Source organism: Channa argus, chromosome 2 (genome assembly GCF_033026475.1).
Source record: "Channa argus isolate prfri chromosome 2, Channa argus male v1.0, whole genome shotgun sequence".
Taxonomy (NCBI): Eukaryota; Metazoa; Chordata; class Actinopteri; order Anabantiformes; family Channidae; genus Channa; species Channa argus.
The window spans coordinates 22,215,448-22,236,663 of record NC_090198.1 but is presented as its reverse complement, the minus strand read 5'-3'; the positions used below and the strand labels follow the sequence as shown (position 1 = coordinate 22,236,663).

The 21,216-nt window shown below is 40.4% G+C and overlaps 1 protein-coding gene across 1 annotated transcript; it reads left to right on the top strand.

Annotated features, from left to right (window-relative positions):
* Window positions 1-1,248: 1,248 nt before the first annotated feature.
* trim66 (tripartite motif containing 66) lies at window positions 1,249-19,714 on the top strand. Its single transcript, XM_067496430.1, has 18 exons — window positions 1,249-1,394; window positions 4,515-4,767; window positions 5,652-5,865; window positions 8,899-9,028; window positions 9,356-9,472; window positions 9,651-9,765; window positions 10,033-10,179; window positions 10,625-10,742; window positions 10,889-11,640; window positions 13,574-13,780; window positions 14,474-14,603; window positions 14,680-14,761; window positions 14,852-15,038; window positions 15,586-16,499; window positions 16,617-16,740; window positions 16,884-16,958; window positions 18,344-18,496; window positions 18,653-19,714. Exons 2-18 carry the CDS (start codon window positions 4,759-4,761, stop codon window positions 18,887-18,889), a joined length of 3,711 nt encoding a protein of 1,236 aa, XP_067352531.1. The 5' UTR covers window positions 1,249-1,394; window positions 4,515-4,758; the 3' UTR covers window positions 18,890-19,714.
* Window positions 19,715-21,216: the final 1,502 nt, after the last annotated feature.

Sequence of the window (21,216 nt, the reverse complement as noted above, 5' to 3'; positions counted from 1 at the left end):
GCTGGTTTGATCACGGCTCCTCCGGTCACATGACGAAATGTCCTTGAGCAAGACACTAAACCCCAACTTTTGCTCCCAGTGAGTGTTGGCCAGCTGCAGACTGCGATTGTGAGGTCAAACAGGTGATTGAGAAGCAGTGTAATGCACTTTGAGTAGCAATAGGTAGAGAAGTGCTGTATAAGTGCAGACCATTTACCTCTTTTTACATCTTGCATCTCAGTGACAGCTTCCCCCAAAGCTGTGCATAAGGAGAAGCTGGTAAGATCCCAAAAGGCACAGTTAGTCTAGCACCAGCTACCACATGCTGCTGGTAACCTAATTACATCTGTGCACATCACTCTGGTGGCTGTCACTGCCATGCTGTTGTTAGCTCTCCTAACTGAGAGGCTCACTGTTGATTCCGTTCGCCATATTACTTTCCTGTGCTTGCGTCCTTTATTCCAATTAAGAGTGACATTTGATGTGCTGGGTGTTAAGGACAACTGAAAAAAGCTTCACATGCAAACCAATGGTGGAAGAACTATGGATACCCTGTATATACCTAGAATTATAGTAGTGAGTATACACATAATAGTAATTTAGCGTAAGTAAAACCCCAAAATTACAGAAAATGTACCTGTGCTTGGGTACAATACCACCACCAAGGGCAATGAAAACCTCTGGCCATCCCAGTGGCCACCCCAACTCTAACTGGTATGCACCTGGTATGAGTTTTATTTCAAACAAACACAGATACAAACCAACAAAAAACACACAAAAAGTTTGATGAAACAATTAATGATGTTAAGTCAAAATTGTAGCAAAAAGTATGACATAAGTCAAACTTATGTCACAATTTTAAGATTCATAAAGACATAATTATGAGATAAAAGGTTACTGACAATTGACTTATTCATTTTACCATATGCCATTTGATTTACTTTAATTGAAATGCTTTAATTAACCAGCTTATAATACATTAAGCTTAGCTTCCACGTGTAAATTCTTATATATGTAGCAATAGACAGGCAGTAAGAAAATGCAAAATATTATTATACATGTATTACTATGATTATAGCATTTATTATTATTATTATTATTATTATTATTATTATTATTATTATTATTATTATTATTATTATTATTATTATTATTATTATTATTTTACTTAAAATTAAGGGTTTGAATACAGACTACATTTCCACTGGCAGCGATGTCGTTCATAACTTTCCAAAAATAGTCTCCCTTTTCTCACAAAGTGTCACCCTACAGCTTTGAGAAACGTCGGAAGTATTTCATGAGAACGACCATTAAGTCTCACGTTAAACTGCGAGACTTGCAATCTCCAAAATTTTGGCCGGGCCAAAGAGCGACATCCGACGGGGGGATCGACAGTCGGAGATGCGCAGGTCAAGGTAAAAAAAAAAAGAAAAGAAAAGAAAAGAAAAGAAAAGAAAAGAAAGATAGAATAAACTGGCTTTGACTGACAGGCAGAAGTTGCTCGGCAGTGGACTGAAAACAGACTCACATCCTCTCTCTCTCTCTCTCTCTCTCTCACACACACACACACACACACGCGCACTGATGTTTACCTGATGCGATGTTTTGCCCGAGCCGTGCACTGCACGAGCGGAATCAATTTGTTCACCTGCACAGTTTGTGGACGCTCTGTGCATCAAAGTGTCCGTGTGCTGACTGTGTGTGTGTATGTGTGTGTGCGCGCGCGCGCTCTGTCCTCTTGTGTTGTGGATTGCACCATGATGCCATGATAGGGGCGTAATCTCATGCGCACTTTCTAAAAAATAATATCACGCTCAGTGATGCGCTGGAGGTGAAGCTGCCAATGCAGAGGCAGGCTGCGCTGTGGATGCGGGGGCAGGTGCTCTGCAGTTTGACTGACATGCTCGTTGTTATTAAGCGAAGGCGCGCTAATAAAGAGCTGTCAGGATGACACATTTACGGACAGATGGAACAGGTAGCCAAACGTGTAACACGCCAGAAGGAAAATCACTGCAATTCCCCAAACTCCCACCGCTTCACAGAGAAAACGCGGAAACTGTGCTCTGCATTCATACTTAATAGTAGTTTCCCTAGTGGTTCACAGTGATACTTAGGGTAAATACAAAGCATCAGACAGTGTAACACAAACAAGAACCTGAGAGGGTTGTTTCTTATGTTTAGTTTGAGATTAAATCATTCTTTGAACCCCACCACAGGAGGGAAAAAAGTAATATAGGGGGCAAATCGGATTTATATTTATTGAGCGTTCTGAAACGATAATAAACACATCCAGGGTCATTTGTGATTTGGAGCTTGACTCAGACATTTGCATACAGGAAAACATGGCTGAACAGGTTTTTTTTAGCAACAAATGAGTTTGATGTGCCTCTTTTGTGGATTAATTCTACAATTTGTGTCTTCCTGTAATGTATTTGTCTCGTAGTGGAAAAACTCACAATAGCCAGTCATTAGTATTTTCGTAGTACATTAGTACATCCATGCATTCATTATCTGTAACCACTTATCCTGCTCGGGGTTAAAGGGGGGCTGGAGGGGTACACCCTGGAAAGGTAGCCAGTCTATCTTAGGGCCAACAAAGAAAGACACACAGACAACCATTCACACTCACATTCACGCCTACAGGCAGTCACAAATGAACCTAACATGCATGTCTTTGGGCTGTGGGAGGAAACCCATACAGGCACAGGGAGAACATGCACACTCCACACAAAAAGGCTACAGTCTTAGTTTTAGCTTCTGCCCTAACCACTCCATCACCGTGCTGCTACGACTGATATATGTATTATCCAATTCTGCAGCTTCATAGATCCATTGGCTTCTTTTAGCTTCTCTTTTTGCTGAAATCTACAGCTCACACATTTGAGCTATTCACAACAACATTGTTTCCTGTTTTTAAAAAAGCTTTTATAAACCCACTGTATGCTACAAGTGCAGAATCATACATAATTCATTAACTTAAAAAACCCAACAATATTGGACTTCCACATAATGGTGTCCATTAAATGTATGAATGGTAATTTAAAATAACGGGGGTTATGTTTTTGAAAGGTGTACATGCATGCAGCATCACTGCAAACAGAAAGTAAAACAGCTGTGGATTGTGGACAGGAACTATTGACAGCGGGTTTCATGGTGAGAAACCATTAGCTGTGGCAGTTCAAGCCCCCATGTTGAGAAGATAAGAGCTCAAATATCTCTCCACAATCTGGAACCAGCCAGTGTGGGTTATAAAATAATTTTAGTTGTGTTATTTCTGGATACATGTCTGCCTTTTTTTAAAAAGATCTATTTGAATTTTATAAACAGAAAACAAAGGAAGATTTAATTTTTTTTTCTGCACAATAGAGAGTGGGTTGTTAGAGGAGTGGAATAATAAATGGGATACTATCTTAGGAGTGGTTGAAGGTAATCCTGCTCTGTGATCTCATCATCTCAGAGTTAATAGATGTTGCATAGGGGGTACTTTCAAGGGAGAGATCACTGCGCAGGTTTCTATTATTGTGACATCTCTTGAGATGACATGCCTAAGTAGTGCCAGGTTCACTTAACAGGGCAGGGAAACAGGCGGGAGGTTTTGGTTTTAAAGATAAATGCCGCGAGAGTGCTGTCAAAGCAAGTGCACAGTTTCAAAATGCTTCAGAGCTGAGTGAACGAGAGACAACTGGCTAATTGTGTTTCAAACTGGGTCTTTGAATGCACAATGAGGAATGGGATTTCTCTGAGCTACCCACTAAAGCACCTAAGGATGAGAAAGTTGCCACATTTGTAGGGCAGGCTGCAGGGGTTGTTGTTAGGCAGATATGCACACAGCTTCAGATGTCACAGTGGTTTGGTTCAAGCCTGTATTTACTGGTCTGTGTGTGTTTGAGGTTTCGATTAGTTTCAGCAGTACCCAGTGTCTCAGTTCCCCTTTTCAACTTTCATGCTATCATGAAGCTTAAGCTGTTTCTCTTGCGTACACTATTGCATTAATGGTAACATTTCATCCGTGCCTACAATTTCTCCCTCTCGTTTACACTTTGCTTTCGTTCCTCTTTCTTTCTTATTTCTCATTTCTTTGACTTGTGGTAAAATCTTAATTGATTTCACAGTGTTAGAGAGAACTGCAGGCATGTATCCTAGTCCCATCTGGAGCTTATCAGTGCCTGACCCGGTTTCGATGTGCTACGTTAGCGTGTAGGTCCGCTGGGACCTGTCCCCTCCCCACACTGACAAAGGGAAGAAGGCCACAGCAGGCCCAGCCCAGCCCAACGTAGCCCAACACAACCTGAGCCCAACATCACCTAATTCTGCCTCACACCGCCTGCTACAAAGAACTAAAAGTTGCTTACTTTACAGTTTCTCCCTCTTTTCTCATTGTAGGTCACTTGGTCTTCCTTCCTCCATTTTGGAAAGGGCTTCCGGGGATATTTTGCCCTACAAAAAAATAATTATCTTATCTCCCTAATTCCCAATTATTATGCACAGGCTTATTTAAGAAAAAAAAAGATTAGATTCTCTCTCTTTTTTGGTAGCTGTACCAGCAAACGGGATGAATTTCACTGCTGCAGTGAGGGGGTCCTACACATGGATGAACTGGGGGAGGAGAGAGCACAGTGAGGCTGTCATGTAAGCTGTCTCCTCTGGGGCCACTTCTCAGTGCGTACTGCTTCCTGCCTCAGGTAGAAGCGTCAGAGACTGTGCTGCTGAGGCGTCAGGCTGCTCGCTCTCCTCTCCTCTCCCTCACGCTCAGAACAGCTCTATTCTCAAAGCACTGAAATGGAGAAGGTAAGGTGTTTCTTTCAGCATTGTTTCCTATCTTGATTGGAACTTTTTTCTTTTTTAACACAGCTTAAGACTCCATTCATCAGGAGATTGTTTCCATTTGTGCAGTTTGCACTGTTGACCCTGTGTTTGAACCCCTTTGGGACAATTTTGGGGGAATTTCTGTGAAGAGTTAAAAAGTCTTCTGTGTTTGTGTTGCTCTCCTAACACCCCAAAATGACTTGTTTGATATTAGGAACACCTTTGTCCTTGCCTTTGGACAAGGCACAGGGTTTTGAAACTGGACTGGGTCCCAAGGTGCTGTTCACTGCTCCTAAATTGGTAGGGATAATGAACTGCAGAGGATGGCTTTCCCCACAGGGATTAATTAAGAATTACTTAGGTGAACATAGCTGCACTGTGCACTGTCTAACTAGATTTCCGTTGACAGCTTTTGTGCTTTCATTTGCTCATATCTAAACTGAAACTAAATCAGATGTAAACAAAAGAGACTAAGACGAGTCTTTGCTAATAAAATTGCCCAAATCCGTATTTAAAATATTCATTCAAAATTCATTTATTGTTTATTGTAATTTATTTATGTTATTTAATGTAATGATACTGTAGCACAGGTTTGGTTTTCTCCTCATAAGGAGCTCACCGTATTTTCCGGAAACCTCTAAGGCACTAGCAAGCATGAGAACAAATAACAACACTGGGAGGTGTGATTTTGCCCAGAGTTAGGCAGCAACACAAATATTTCTGACATATGCCACCTCGTGTTTTTATCAAATAGTCTTGTGTGTGTGTTTGTGTGTGTGTGTGTGTGTGTGTGTGTGTGTGTGTGTGTATGTGTGTGTTCCTGGATATCTTAAACAGAAAAAGCCTTTTCTTTGTGTGTCCGTCAGAGCTGCTCCGAGTGCCCAGAACCGACACTTGCACAGAGTCTGTGTACACTCTGCAACAAGTGGTTATGTTACCAGTGCACAGATGTGCATCAGCATCAGAGAGCTCCTGCCACCTCCCAGTGCACGGACTTGCACCAACATCAGAGGCCCAGTGCCCCCCAGTGTGCTGACCTGCACCAGAGAGGCTCCAGCTCTATGCCTCCAACTGGACCAGGCAAGATATTTACATATTCCGAGACCTTTTTTTAAGTTCACTTCCCAGGTCAAAATGGCAGATTATTAGTGGAGCTACACAATCTGCCTCCAGCCTTGTCATCTGAATGCTGTTTGGGCTTCTTTGTTTTCTCTCTGATGCACAGTTTGATTGTTAGTCGTGTCTCAATAGGTACCATTGCAATGAATAATGCATGAAAGCGGTGATGGCTGATAATCATTCCTGGAAATCCTTGTTTTTTACACCTTGATTTTTACAACATGTGGCCCAGATTCTGAAGTGCTCACATGATTTAATTTTTGCTAATATTAGTGTGTTGCTATTTAAAGACCCTTAAGAATGCCTGGCAGCTTTGTTGCCAGCTGCTTTTGCAGGTCTGCGTTTGCACACGTCGTCAAATCATAATTGAATCACAATAATCACAATAGATCCTAAAGCCCTTTATTGTGATGTGCGAATGTTTCTTTTTGGTTTGTGAGAAAAGCACTGTGACTGCTCCTACAGACAGGATGTGGTCAGTCAGATCGAGTTGATGCACTTGGGTGATGCTCAGCTCTCAACCACAGAGAAATGGTATAATGTGCAGGCAGGAGGGGATTAGTTGAGGTGAGCTGGCCGGCAGAGAGCAGTAGGGCTGCGTTCATTAGCCTTAATAAGCTATTGTTAGACAGACGTTCTGCGGGCCAACAGTTTTTACAGTGACCTATTTAGAAATGTGTGAGATAGTTTGGAGTGTGTGTATTAGTATGTATGTGGTGGTTAAGCATATCAAAGGCTCATTATTCATTTACATTTTTGTCACTCAACACTCTTTAAGATAGCCTTATCAAGACTTCATCTCAAAATGTATTTCCCACAGGTGTATTTTTGTATCAAAGTACAGAGTTAGGTCAGCTATAATCTCACCATCCAGTGTAACTCATCAGACCTACTTTAACCCCTGCAGTTCTGAGTGTGGTATAATAGCTGGGCAAAAGCTTAGCAGAGCAGTTGTACTATCAAAACAAATGTAAATACAAATCTTTAATATGTTGATAATAGCTTAGACTTTTAACCTTTCAGGTTAAAATATTTTGTCTGTTTAATTTGTGCAACCCTGAATATAAAAGTTATTGTTAGGAGCAGTGACTTCTAATCTTGTGCTTGGCTTAAATGCTGTATAAAGTCCAGTAACACATATAACCCCTCTTGTTTTGATTTTCAGTCCACAAGAAAGCAAAATAAATTGATTTTTGTTTTCTTTTTTTCTTTTCTTCCAAAATTTTATCTCTATGTTACAACCCCAATTCAAAAAAGTTAGGACGATGTTTAAAACACAAATAAAAACAGAATGTAATGATTTGCAAATATCATCAACCCATATTTTATTCACAATAGAACATAAACAACATACAAGATGTTGAAACTGAAACATTTTACCATTTCAGGGAAAATATTGGCTCATTTTGAATTTGATGGCAGCAACACATCTCAATCAAGTTGGAAGAGGGGCAACAAAAGGCTGGAGAAGTAATCACTGCAAATAAAAAACAAAACAAATAGAGGAGCATTTGACAAGTAATTAGGTTAATTGGCAACAGGTCAGTAACATAACTGGGAATAAAAATTGTGGAACAATTTGTTCCTCAACATAAAATTGCGAAGACTTTGAAGATCCCACCATCTACAGTATATAATGTCATCAAAAGATTCTGAGAATCAGGAGGAATCTCTGTGCACAAGGGACAAGGATGAAGGTCAAAACTGGATGCATGAGATCTTTTGGCCCTCAGGCAGCACTGCATTAAAAACAGGCATGTTTCTCTACTGGACATCACTAAATGGTCTCAGGAACACTTCCAGAAATCACTGTCTGTGAACACAGTTCGCTGTACAAACCACAAATGTAAGTTAAAGCTGTATCATGTAAAGAGGAAGCCAAATGTGAACATAATCCGGAAACGCCACCTTGATGTCTGACCCAATTCTAATTTAAAATGGTTCGAGGCAAAATGGAAAACTGTTCTCTGGTCAGATGAATCAAAATCTGAAAATCTTTTTTGGAAACCATGGATGTTGTTTTCTGTGGACTAAAGAGGAGAGGGACCGTCCAGCTTATTATCAGCGGACAGTTCAAAAGTCTGCATCTCTGATGGTATGGGGGTGCATTAGTGCCTATGGCATGGTCAGCTTACACATCTGGAAAGGAACCATCAATGCTGAAAAGTACAGACAACGTCTCTTTCAGGGAAGGTCTTGCATATTTCAGCAAACCAATGCTAAACCACATCCTGCATCCAGCACAACAGCATGGCTTTGCAGGAGAAGAGTCTGGGTGCTGACAGAGCCTGCCTGTCCAGTCCAGAACATTCACTAATAACAAACATTTGGCACATCATAAAACAAACAAACAAAAAAAATTTTCAAGAATGGGACAACATTCCTCTCCTAAACTCCAGCACCTGGTCTCCTCACTTCCCAGACATTTACAGACAGTTGTTAAAAGAAGAGGGGATGCTACACAATGGTAAACATCACCCTGTTTCCACTTTTTTGAGATGTGGTGTTGCCATCAATTTCAAAACAAGCTAACATTTTCCATTAAACGGTAAAATTTCTCAGTTTCGAAATCTGATACGTTGCTTATGTTCTATTGTGAATAAAATATGGGTTGAGAGATTTGCAAATCATTGCATTCTGTTTTAATTTACATTTTACACATTGTCCCAACTTTTTTGGAATGTAGTCATATGTTAGTTTGTTGTTGCTCAGTTGAAATCTTTTTGTTCAGCATTGTTTCTTCGTTGTTCACTCAGTATTTTCCTTTTTTACATTTGCGAAGCCTACATGAAATACTAAAGCAAATTTAAACACGTTAAATGTATACTGATCATTTGGTGACTCTGAGGCTGGCAGACTTTCTGTGGTATGCACGGGTTTGTTCTCTTCGCTTCTCTGCTGCACACAGCACGCCGTGCTCTAGCTCTAGGTGTGAATTGCTTGTCAAGTGTTGCTAATTCTCCCCTCTCCCTCCTCCCTCTGTCTGTCTTTTAGGCCTGGGGTCGTATCCTTGTTCCCTCCTCATGTGCCACTCTCACAGACAGGAGCCCTTGGAGCTGTTTTGTGAGTCATGTGACCTTCTGTGCTGCAGCAGCTGTCACCTGTCCACCCACAAAAACCACAGGTCAGTCCTCAGATACACAGCACAAGGACACTGCAGAGAAGGGCTAACCACATGTTGAAAACTTCCTGTGAGCAACAAAGCTTTTTAACTTTGTTGTCACTTTTATCATCTCTATCTGCATACACTACCCTTGGCCTGCCCAATGCTTATTGCGTATTCATACGCTTTTGTTTTCTGTGATGTTGCAGTACAGTAGCTGCCTCTAAGGTCACCTGCATAATGCATTGTCCCCTGGGAAAACAAATTTAATTCTGGTGTTCTGCATGGCCAAAGAATAAATTAGTGAGCTTGCTGTCTAATGGATGCTGTGATCTTTCGTGTGTTCAGGGTGGTGCAGATTGGGAAGGCCCGACAGGACCAGCAGTGGCTGTTTGAGAGCCTCATGGTGCAGGTGGAAGAGAGAAGGTCTGCAGTGGAGAACAGTGCTAAACAGTTAGAAGACAGGTCGGTGTGGACTCACACATACGTCATTTTCTGAACAACCTCTGACACAAATGATCAAGAATACCTCGTGCAATATTGTAACTAATGCGTGCTGTAAAAATACTGATTTCTTTTTCTGCTTTTGCAACATGTTTTTTTCCAGCACTGAGATTTATTTTTCCTTTTTCTGTCTTTGTAGACTTCATGGAGTGAAGATTGCACACAGGAAGACAGAGAACCAGATTAAAATGGCAAAGATGATTATGATGAACGAGCTTAACAAACGAGCCAACCTATTAATAGAGCAACTGGAGGTAATTACTTTCTTTTTCTTTCTTTCCTTCTTATCATGCACCCAGTCGTGGATCTACATGCAAAGAATCTGTACTTGCTGTGACGTAATCATTCCTGAAAGCAAGCGAGCAAGAGCCCATAATAATCTGTCAAAGATGCTTAAGGCAACATCTCAGGAACTACATCTGCCAAAAAAAAGGTCATTGATTTAGCCCACAGTCCAGCTCAGTTGGTCTCTGTGTGCCAGTGATTAAACATAAATGCGTTTTTCATGGGTGTCTTCACAGAAAATCTCGGAGGACTTTCAGCAGCGTCTGGAAGACCAGCTGCAGGGGGCAATAGAGATATGTGGCCAGCTGGACCACGTTCAGAAGTTCATCACCTGGGCTACGACCCATCACTGCAGAGGCCCGGTGCTCTTCAGTAGGGCTCTGGTACGCAGATAGGACAGTTAACAGATGCCCAATGTTCTACTCTGTAACACCCACAAAGAGTCCTTTGAACCATAGTAAAAAAGTGTTGATAAGCCACTGAAAACAGTTCTACAGTATCATCTGTGCTTTGTTACAGTAAGCCTGAGAAACTGAAACTACATTTCTTGGTTTTTTTTCTGCTTGGGGTGCATGGAGTTAATTCACTAGGCATGAAGGGTTAAAAAAAAAGGGAGTTGCCAGAGTTGTAGGATCCAACAACTCCGAAAACTTGAGTTTTACTCAAGAAACAAAAATTCAGGACATCTTGACCAGTATTTTGTCTCTTATGATGCCTGCAAATTTTAATACCTGCAAATTTATTTAGTGTAATACCAAAGAGCTGTACTCAAGACATTGGTAAAAATGTCAACTGTTTTTATAAATTGAACATTTATTCTGTCTGCAGATTTCACTCCAGATGCAGCAACTCCTTGAGCTGTCACTACACCCAGATGCATGGAGTCCTCTCAAGATCAGATTCAACTGGGATGCCAGTTACTGGACAAAGCAGATTTCATCTTTGGGTAAAATAAAATAAACAAACTGACTATATTACAATATTTTTGTACATCCAAATAAATATGAAAGTAAATCCTTAATAATAATGTTGATGGACTAAAGTTGATTATAGTTGTTTTGTTGAACTCTTACCGGGACTCTTGTTCTGCAGGTCAACTGAGTGTTGAAGGGGGAAACTGCACTTATCCTCAGGGTTTGACCTGTGCAAGTATTATGGGACCTCAGCCCATCACCTGCATGGCTGTACCATCTGTGTTTCACAGAGGACTAGATCCGGGGTGTGGGTACCAGGCCTGCTGTGAGCCCCAGATGTGTTGCTTGCATGGCATTCCCTCTCAGACAGACATGCCTAGTCTGGACAAAGGCCAGCTGGAGGCCACACTTTATAACTCCAGCTGTGTTCAGCCCATTCTTAACTCTGCCTCCCGGCATCAGAGCCAGCAGCTCCAAAAGTGCTGGGACGCAGAGAGCTCCTCACAGTGCCCTACACTTGCATCACCTGTCCCGATCGTAGGCTGCATACAGCTAAACTATAGTCGATCAACATCCCGGCCACAGGCAGCTGACTCCCAGCCCCACTCTCAGACAAAATCATGCCCCTCTTATCGCCACCACCAGAGGGAAGTTCCTCCAGACAGACACACTCAGCTAAACACAGGCCGTAGAAGGTCAAGCCAGCCTCAGGGGAAGCTAATGACCAGCACGACTCAGCAGGAGCGCAGCCACATAACAGCAGGAGCTGAAAGTAGAGAGCTGCTGAGTGAAGAGCTGCAGCGGGACACAAGGGATCAGATTTCTGTGCAGCAGCAGCAGCAGCTCCATGTTCCTCCTGCAACAGATCAGAGGAAAGAGCAGCAGAGGACCAGACCTGTACTGACAGTCAGAGACCACAGGGATGACTGGGTGAGCAATTAAGTTAAAAACAGATCCCTTTTTTCGTTTTTAACATACACACAGTATTATTAAAAACACAAATGATTTGTTTGTTACAGTTAAATGTTTTGGCAATGATTTGTGCAAAAATGACAGCAAACTTTTCTAGGAATTAAATTATTATAATCCGTAACCAAAACAATGAACACAAAAATGACAGTCTCACCACAGGCTCCACTCAGGAGCTGTTCGGGTGCTTTAAATTATATGACACATTACTAAAACAGTAGAGTACTAAATACATACAGCAGAAATGTGTGCTGTATTGCAGTAAATACAAAAACATATTTGTTTGACCATAAAAATAGCCACGACTTTTTTGCATGCCAAAGCACCCTGTAAAACATACCAGCTGACATTATCTGCTGGCTCAGCACATCAGTGTAGCAACTGCATATTTGTTTCTTATCTCAGCATCTGCCGTGAGATCAAAGCCTGGCATGTGGTGGGATTTAGTGCAGCTTAGTCTCGGGTTTTTCAGTTCACACGTGGTTCTGCAGTTTCTATGGGCTCGATTTTCTTTACTCAACTCACAACCCAGGACATGGTAAACCACACAAGGCTGTTTTTGTACATGTCTTAAAAACCTCAATATATTATTCAGTGTGAAGCTCATTTCCTATAAAAGGCAGATGTTCAAACACTTGTTCAAACACAAAGGACAGAGATGGAAATAAAGTGACAGAAGTCACATTATAAAATTACATTTACAAATGAGAGTTATTGTACTTTTCTAAAATGCTGAACTTTAAGGGAGTGTTGAACATTAGAATTCACTTTTAATTAATATCCATAAATGAGTGAAACTACAAGGAACGTTCCTTTGTGCCAGAATGATTGCTTCCCACCGTTGACAACTAGCCTGAAAACAGATGGTGCAACAGAAAGCTGGTCCTGCTTTTAAGAAGAAAGGATGAGGGGAAACAAAGAGTAGCTCTTACAATTAAAGCTGAACATCGCGGTGCATCCTAAAATCCTGGAGGGCGCTCTTCATCATAATTACACTTTATGCCAGTGGGCTGAGCAGCCATGTTATCACCTCTCTCAAAATCTCAAGATGCATGATTAAAAGCACAAAGATGCGTGTTTTTTACATCCTTAAGTCACAGCATCTGAAAATGACAAAAAGCCACTTGGGCACAGTCATTTATGTACTTAACCTGTCATTAATGAGTCACTGAGGGAATAGTGGGAGCTGCCACTTTGATTTTAGCTCTGGTTTGCACTGTGAGATAAATTCCTGCACTCCTCTCGTCATTCCAGAGAGAAGGATTACAGTCTATTTTCCTCCACAGTCTGAATTTTGCATACCTCTCCCAAGGGGCATGGATCAGGTAAGTATTTTAATCGCATGATACTTAGGAGCACGTGCTCGGTGTCAGGCTGGCTTGAATATGTATGATGGCACAATATGGAGAAAAAAAACCATCAGCCCTCCTGCTTACATTAGCTGAAAACACTTCCAAAGCATTTAAAGGACCTTTTCAGGACGCTTGCATTAGTTTAACTATATTAAAAGGTGGAGGGACAGAGTAGTAAGTGATTTGTAGTTCTGGCTCAATCAAAGAGCTACAATGAACCCCTGATGGTGAATTTACATATGATAATTGGTGTTTAACCAAACCTTTCATTCTCTGTACAATATATGCAGCTGTGTGAGCCCTTCTTCCTGTTTGAATTGTTTTGAATTAAACCCAGCCCCATGTGATGTTTTTGTTCATCTTGTGTGGGCCTGTGCATGTGTGCGTCCATGTGTGTTTGTCTCAGTGACACTCAAGGTTGTTTTCACCATACACATGCATCTCATTCTTTTTTTCTTCTTTTAATGTCATGAACAGGTGCATCTATGCATGTGATGCAGCTCGAAACCCTGCTAAGTTTTATATGTTTGTGTTGCTGACAGAGATCCACATCCCTGGAGGTGTCAGTTAAAGCCCATGACTGTGTATCTGATGTACAGAGTAGCAGGCTTAGCCCTGGCTCAGTGTGCATGAGGAGGAAGCGTCGCTCCAAGAGCATCCCGGCAGAACTGGCCGCCCCTACCACCAGTGCTTACCCTGAAAGGCCCACAGGACGCACTTACAGCCTAGAGGCAGGAGCTGCAAATAAGGTAACCCTGCATCAGAATATAATCACATGCTGTGGCTGCGAGAAAGAAGTGATCAACAGTTAGATGTGCACATTTGAGTTCTGACACAGCAAAGAAATAGTAGTAACAGAGCTACTTACATGAACATTAAAATATTATAAAAAAACTAACTTATACCATGACATCAGTTTCATGCTATTTAAAGCAGCCAGTAGGTGAGAAACACCACAAAACAAATTTAGCAGGTTACCATCATACACACGATCCTTATCAGCAGAGTTGCTCGGTTAACTGTAGCTTAACTGTATTTAACTCAGCAATATGAAGACTTCTGGTTCATGATTGCAAAGCTGAAGGTTACTTCCTGAGCTTTTAACTAATTTTAATACATTAAAAACATCTTCATCATGAGCCCAACAGTGTTATAGATGGACACTGCTCGACTGCTGAAAAAGACAAAAAATAGACATTAAGGACAAGAATGAACTTAAAAAGCAGGCATTAAAAGCAGAAACCTTAGTAGCCAAATTTCTGACAGTTTTGACTGTGTTCACATTTTAGCACCGTTTGAAAGTTTGGTTTCTTCAACATACAAACTCCTTTGCAACGCATTGTTAAGACGAATAAAAGCATTGTTAAAATAACTCACGTATACCAATGAGGAACTTAATGAACTTTTTTTTCTTTGTTGTTTTAATGGTGCTCTTTTTTCAGTATGTCAGTGTGGATGCCAGACGAAGGAGAGCTTCAGATGGCCTGCTTTGCGTTGTCAAGGAAACGTCATCTGAGTTTGCCCCATCCAGAGGTCATCGGTCTGCTATACTGTCCTATAAGACTGAGCCAGGTGCTTACCATGCAGATAATTCTAATTTTAAAGTAAATTAAAAGTATATATGTGCTTATCATCTTTGTCTTATCAGATCAGTCCTTCGCTTATGTAAATCAAGGGACTGACTATGAGGCCAATGAGAGCTGCAGAGTGTCGAGAAATGGCCACAACAGGTGCATAATAACTGTAAAGTCAAATATCTGTTGGTACACAAATCCCAATACGTATCACTTTGTTCATTCCTTCTCTACTTCTGTCTAAAGAGCCTGCGACGGTCAAAAGGACTCGGGAAGGCCCAGGGTGCCTGTGGTTTGCTTAGAGCGACTCAAAATACTCGTGTCTCAACTTCCCCCGCACGGCCGACGGCAGAGCGACCCATTACCTGCCAGCACAACAGAGAAGAGTGAGGCTGTCTCACAGCAGAGAGCCTGGCATAATGCAATGCCTGAAGTACGTTCATTTTTTTTTCACAGATCGGAGAAAAAGGGTGACTCAGGAGAAAACTGTTAGCAGTCAGATTACACTATTTTCAAAGTAAAAGTTACTTTTTTAAAATTAGATAACGTGTTAATGAGGGAGGGTTTTTTTGTGAGATTTTGTTGCGCAGGCAGGTGAGCTGTCCCCCTCGGGTTTTGCCTTCTTGCTAAGCTAAGCCAAGGAGCTGCTTGCTGTAACATAATCATAATACATATATAATACTTCGCCCAAATGTATGAATGCTCTTTTTTTAATCTCTCTTTAAAATAAAAAAATACTTTCAGTTTCTATGTTCAGCACAGTGGGTTACAATGCAATGTTAATTTCCTTAGCATTCATCATTGTGTCAGACTGGTGTCTTCTTACCAACAATGACATCTACTAAGTCATTTACTCATTATTTCTATTTTTTGTTTTGAAGGCAATTTTAGGCTAAATACATTAAATAAATGTGCTCAGGGTTTCATACATTGTAGATGATCCACAGAATGTCTTTTTCTCTTCTCTGTTGTAAACGTAGACGATAGATGGAGGCTCTGAGACCAGGAGAACCACCCACTCACTCACAGCGCTGTCATGTGCAGAGAGACAAACTTGTAAACAGTCCAACAGACACTCAACCAACAGTGAATTGGACAGCCAAGGAAGACACAGCTGTCCCAAAGTATCCACACAGCCCTCCACTGACCCTAAATATGTTCCAAAGAGTTACATTGTGCTGGATCTGGACTCAGACTCTGATCCTACATCAGTCTCAGAAGAAGCAGTTGTTTCACAGGTTGATCCAGACCCAGAGCTAAACTCAGATGCATCACCAGATTCTGACCAAAATGCAGAGTTTTCATCTGAGGCTGAACCAGAATGTCTGGTTGTGGAGAAGTCAGTGGCTGTAGGACAAATGGAGCTCTGCACTGAAACTGATATTGCAGCAGATTCAGAACCAAGTCTTGATTATGAGGCAGACCCAGAATCAGATGCAGGAGCGGGATCAGACGATGGCCAAGGCGTGGACGCCGATACTGAATCTGGTGATGCAGAAACTGAGTCTGACAGCCGGCCTGAATGTGATCCCAGTGATCAGGCTAACACCGACTCGGACATTGTGTCTGGTCAGCAGCCTGACTCTCACAGATCGGTGGAGTCTGAGCTCGACGTTGAATCTGAACCTGAACTGACAACTGACGAACCACAGCCACTTCGGTCTGACCTAGAAGAGGAATCCCACGTTGGACCTGGACAGAGGCAACTCCTGATCGCAAACCCTGTACTTCAGAGGGCGACGGAGGAAGTCCAGCCTGAGGAGAACAACGCAGAGATGGAGAGTGAGGACTTCTGTGCTGTGTGTCTAATTGGAGGGGAACTGCTGTGCTGTGACCGCTGTCCAAAAGTCTTTCATCTGTCTTGCCATATCCCACCTCTGCTTAGCTTCCCCTCGTAAGCCTCTGATGCTATAATCTGAAATTTATAACATTATCTTCAAATCAAACTGTTATTATTTCTTCTTTCTATTGTATCTAGTATTAACCAAACGCTGTTCCTTGTCCTGTTCAGAGGTGACTGGGTGTGCAGCTTGTGCAGAGATGTTGTGCAGCCAGAGGTTGAGTACGACTGTGAGAATGAGAGAACATCTGGAGATCACACATCTCCACAAGGACTTTCAGCATGTGACCAAAGAGTAGGTCACTTTGTCTTCTTTGTCTTCGACTTGTGTGATATTTTAATGATGGCTAGTTGTTATTGGGTGTTTTCTATGAGTGTTTTCCTTTTCTTGCATTCAAACCAATTTTTCTTTTCCTGTTTTTTCCTGTTTGGTTGTAGAAATGTGAGCGGCTCATTCTTCTTATCCTCAGTAACATCCTGAGTGCTCCCTTCCATGAGCCTGTCAGTCCACTGGTGAGTAATCACCCTTTTATTACAGTCCAGTTACAGTAAAGACAAACAATTTTCTAAAATGTATTTAACGTTCATTATACACAGTAGCATCATGAAGAGTTTTCCACAATGCTGTATCTGTGAGGACCAAGGAGTTTAATAAACATATTTTCCATATTTATCCAACAATTTTTTGTTTCTGTTGTTGCTGGTGCTTAGGGGCATTAATTGATGCATCACCACAAACTGCCTCAATTGCATAGCGTGTGGCATATTGGGACCCACTCATAAAAACATGATAACATCACATCCTCAGTATTGACACTGAGGTTTACCTCCCATGAGTTTAGGACATTTTAAAACCCATCATTGTTGCCCATGATAATGCCCCATCATTGTGGGCATTATCAGCCCATAGTTATGTGTTGGCAGGTCACACACTAGAGTAACACTTTAAATTATAGACCATGACTTACAGGGTAAGTACAGCGAACTTACAGGGTAACAAGATGACAACAAGGAAAAAAGCCTACAGTGCAAATATTTTGTAGTTAAGGGGTACTTATTAAATAATTACATTATAGGTGTGAATTCTTATGGTGTAACTACAGCTAAGAAGAGGGTAAGAGGCTCCACTTTAAATTACATCCCCAATTTGTTGTATTTACAGTGCAACTAGTGTGTAACTACAGATAAAAAGAGGATACAAGGCTCCACTTAGTACCTATCACATTTACCGCACCTATAATGTAATTTATCAATAGGTTATGTAGAATGCTAAAGTTCAACTGATTAAAATTGTTTTTCCATGTTTTCAGGCAATACAAATATAAGCCTAATGGCTATTTATTTTGTCAAAAATCTATAAATCTAAACCACTTTGTTATCTGTTTTGATCCAGTATGGCAACAAACGAGGGCTGTATTTAAAGTGGAGTCTCATACCCTCTTCTTATAGTAGTTATAGTCACACCTATCAGTTAATGTTTAAAAAGTACCCCATAACTACAAAATACTTACACTGTAGGTATTTGTCTTATTCTCATCTTGTTGCCCAAGATGTTAATAAATAGGTATCCATAAGTTCTGTGGAGGTTCCTACACAGTAAGTTCACTGTACTTACCCTGTAAGTCATACGATCTTTCCCAAACTCTACTCATCGTGTTTTTGTGCCCAAACCTACTGAACCTACTAGCACACGAGCATACAGTATGTTATAGCGGTGTTGGCACTGTCTGATTTAAAGGCATCTTTTTTGCACTGATACATAATTTAATGTATGGTATATAGTTCTGGAAGGGTTTCAAGGTAATCCTAATGGAATGAGTATGAGGGAACTACTGTTGCTGGGTGGATAAGACAAAAGTATTAAAGGTCACTACTTTTGACTACTTTTTTACATGCAGGCTCGACATTACTACCAGATCATCAAGAGGCCAATGGATCTGTCTGTGATCAGAGCCAAACTCAATAAGAAGAACACTCAACGGTATCACTCCCCGGATGAGTTTGTCGCTGATGTCTATCTCATGTTTCGCAACTGTGCAAAGTTCAATTATGTAAGTTAAAACATGACTATTCAATGTACAATTTACCTCATGATTACATGTATTATCATCATCACCATTTTTCCAAAATTACAATATAATCATCATCAGCCAATACTTTACTTGCATTAATTTGAACGTAATCTTTCTTTCTTTATCTGACCACAGGCTGATTCAGAAGTGGCCCAGGCAGGCCGCAGCCTCGAGGCATTCTTTACATCCAAGCTGACCGATGTATTCTCAGACAGAGTTTTCCCTGCGGCTGAGGCAGACTCAGACAGCGATGAATATGATGAGGCATACAGGACTGCTGATGGTGGTTTCCCCTGGCCAGAGAGGAGGGAGCAATGTCATAGGAAGAGAAAGAGGAGACACTCTCTTAAGTCGAGGAGACATCACTTCTAGTCAGAAGTGCAACCCTGGGCACAAATAAACTGTATTTATGTGTAATTATGCAGTTTTTATTCAGCAGCTTGTGTGGCAGTAACAGTGTTTTCATTCTGGGCTTTATGAGTGGTTACAATCATGTCACAGTGCTGCCACCTGTTGGCAGCTGAACATGTTGAAGTTGCAGTAGAGACGTGATTCTGTAATTGTTACTTTATCATATTTTGGCCGCTGATGATTTGTCATTGCTTATTGTATTTACATTCAGAGCCTTCATGTTATATGCTTTTGTGTATAACAAGGATGCTGTAGTTGGATGTTTATTAATGTCCATGTGCATCTTTATTAAGTGTTCTTCTGTACCTTTCTAGGTGAACATAGCCTTGATTATACATAGCACTTTGAAACTTTGATAATAGTAAAAGTTACAAATTTGTTAATAATATTTGCCATATTTGTTAATGTAAACATATATACTTTACTGTATACATATACGTGACTGTATAAAACTTTATTTTATAATATTTGTCATTTAATTACTAAACAATTGCAGGCAATTATTATATGTTTGATTATTCATATAATTATATGTCTCAGTAGCTTTTTTGAAAAGCAGCAGTGATACTTTTGACTTTTGGACCAGAGTGAAACAGAATGCGAGTGATTGAAGGCACTGTAACCACTGTTAGAGATCAATGGGGCTTATGTATTTTACATTTAACCACATGGTAAACTATGTTTGTGTAAACATAAAGTTACATTTCTGTTCCCTCTGTGTTTCAGCAAAATGTTGTGCTCTTCTATTAACTAAATAACTTTGGCTTTTTAAAAGTGTAACATAATGATATCATCCAGTGTTCTAAAAATCTCCATTGCTGTTTGTAGAGCCCCACTGTTAAGAGGAAGTATGTCATTTAACAATTCCCCGCCTGTTGTAGCGCATTTCCTGTTTTTAAATATGCTTGCTTCCTGCAGCTTAAAATAGACGTTACTTTTACAGCTATTATTGCACAAATTATTGCTTGTGCATTACTTGATCATTGTCAAGAGTAGTGAATATACTTACATGCAATGTTACTTTCTTTGAAACCAGTAGATGTAATATTTCCTATTGTATGAAGGAAATCTGCAACTTCTGTCCCTGTTTTAAAAAATCATTCTGTTTTTGTCATTTTTTTACTGTAAAAGTTAACAATACATGCACAATTATTAGAAATAAACTGCATTAAAGAGAAAACATGTTTTCTACCGTTATGAATCTTTATTATGTTAGAGGAGATAAAAGAGAACCTACTTTATGCCAAAACGGTGTGACATGCAACCAGCACATAGTATGTATTGCAGCTCTTTATAGATGCACTGGCAGAAGGGTGTTTTTAGTTCCCGACTTAAAAAACATAGAAACCCTTTGAAACAAACAATGAAACAATTTCTTCTCCTTTAAGATACATTCAAATCTTTTGATTAGGATGCTGCAGCTTTGGGAAATCATGTTTAAATTTTTATTGTATCTGCTTTGTCTAAATGAAATGATTATGATGATTATTGAAATATGGCTGAGGTACACTGATAAAACATACAGTGTGTTTGCGTTGTGTGATGATTTTACATGATTTGGATGTGTGGCGAGTGAATTAATGGAGTTCATATTGAAACCTTTTTTGTAAGAAGCTGTAGAGAAGATTTGTGATGTGTCAGAACACAATTCAACACATGGCACGAGCCTCATGCTTAAGCAAAGAAGAAATATAATGAATAACACTAAAGATCAATTTAGGACCGTTTTTTGTTTAATAAAAAGTTTACATTTGCTGATGAAACAGCAAGCTAAATTTAGCAGCATCACTTTTCGACACAGTAAAAAATGTACTGTAGCTCCATGTTTTCACATGCGTGTATCTCCTTGCTTACATGCTTTCATGTACTTTCTTTACAGACTGGGATCATATGAGAGCTGGAGGTTAGACAATGAGTTTGAGGAACATTTTTACCCTAAATTCTTCAAAGGGAATCCAACAAGACTAAGCACAACTTCAACCTAAACCTTCACCTGATACCAAACTATATCAAACTAAACCAAACTAAAATGGAAGCAACCAGCATGATGGTTAATAACTTCAGGAAGAAGGTGCATTTTGGCAAAAAAACAAAACAGCAGCAGCAACTTAACTGATTCACGTCCTTGTTTTTTTGAAAGCTGTTTCTGTTTGGTTTCGTCTGCTCTGAATTTCCTAACCATGAAAAGCTCTGATAACAAGTCATCACATCAATGTAGATGCCATCATTGTATGTTGTCAAACAAAACAAAACGTCAAACACATCCCATAAAACATAATGGTGAGTCA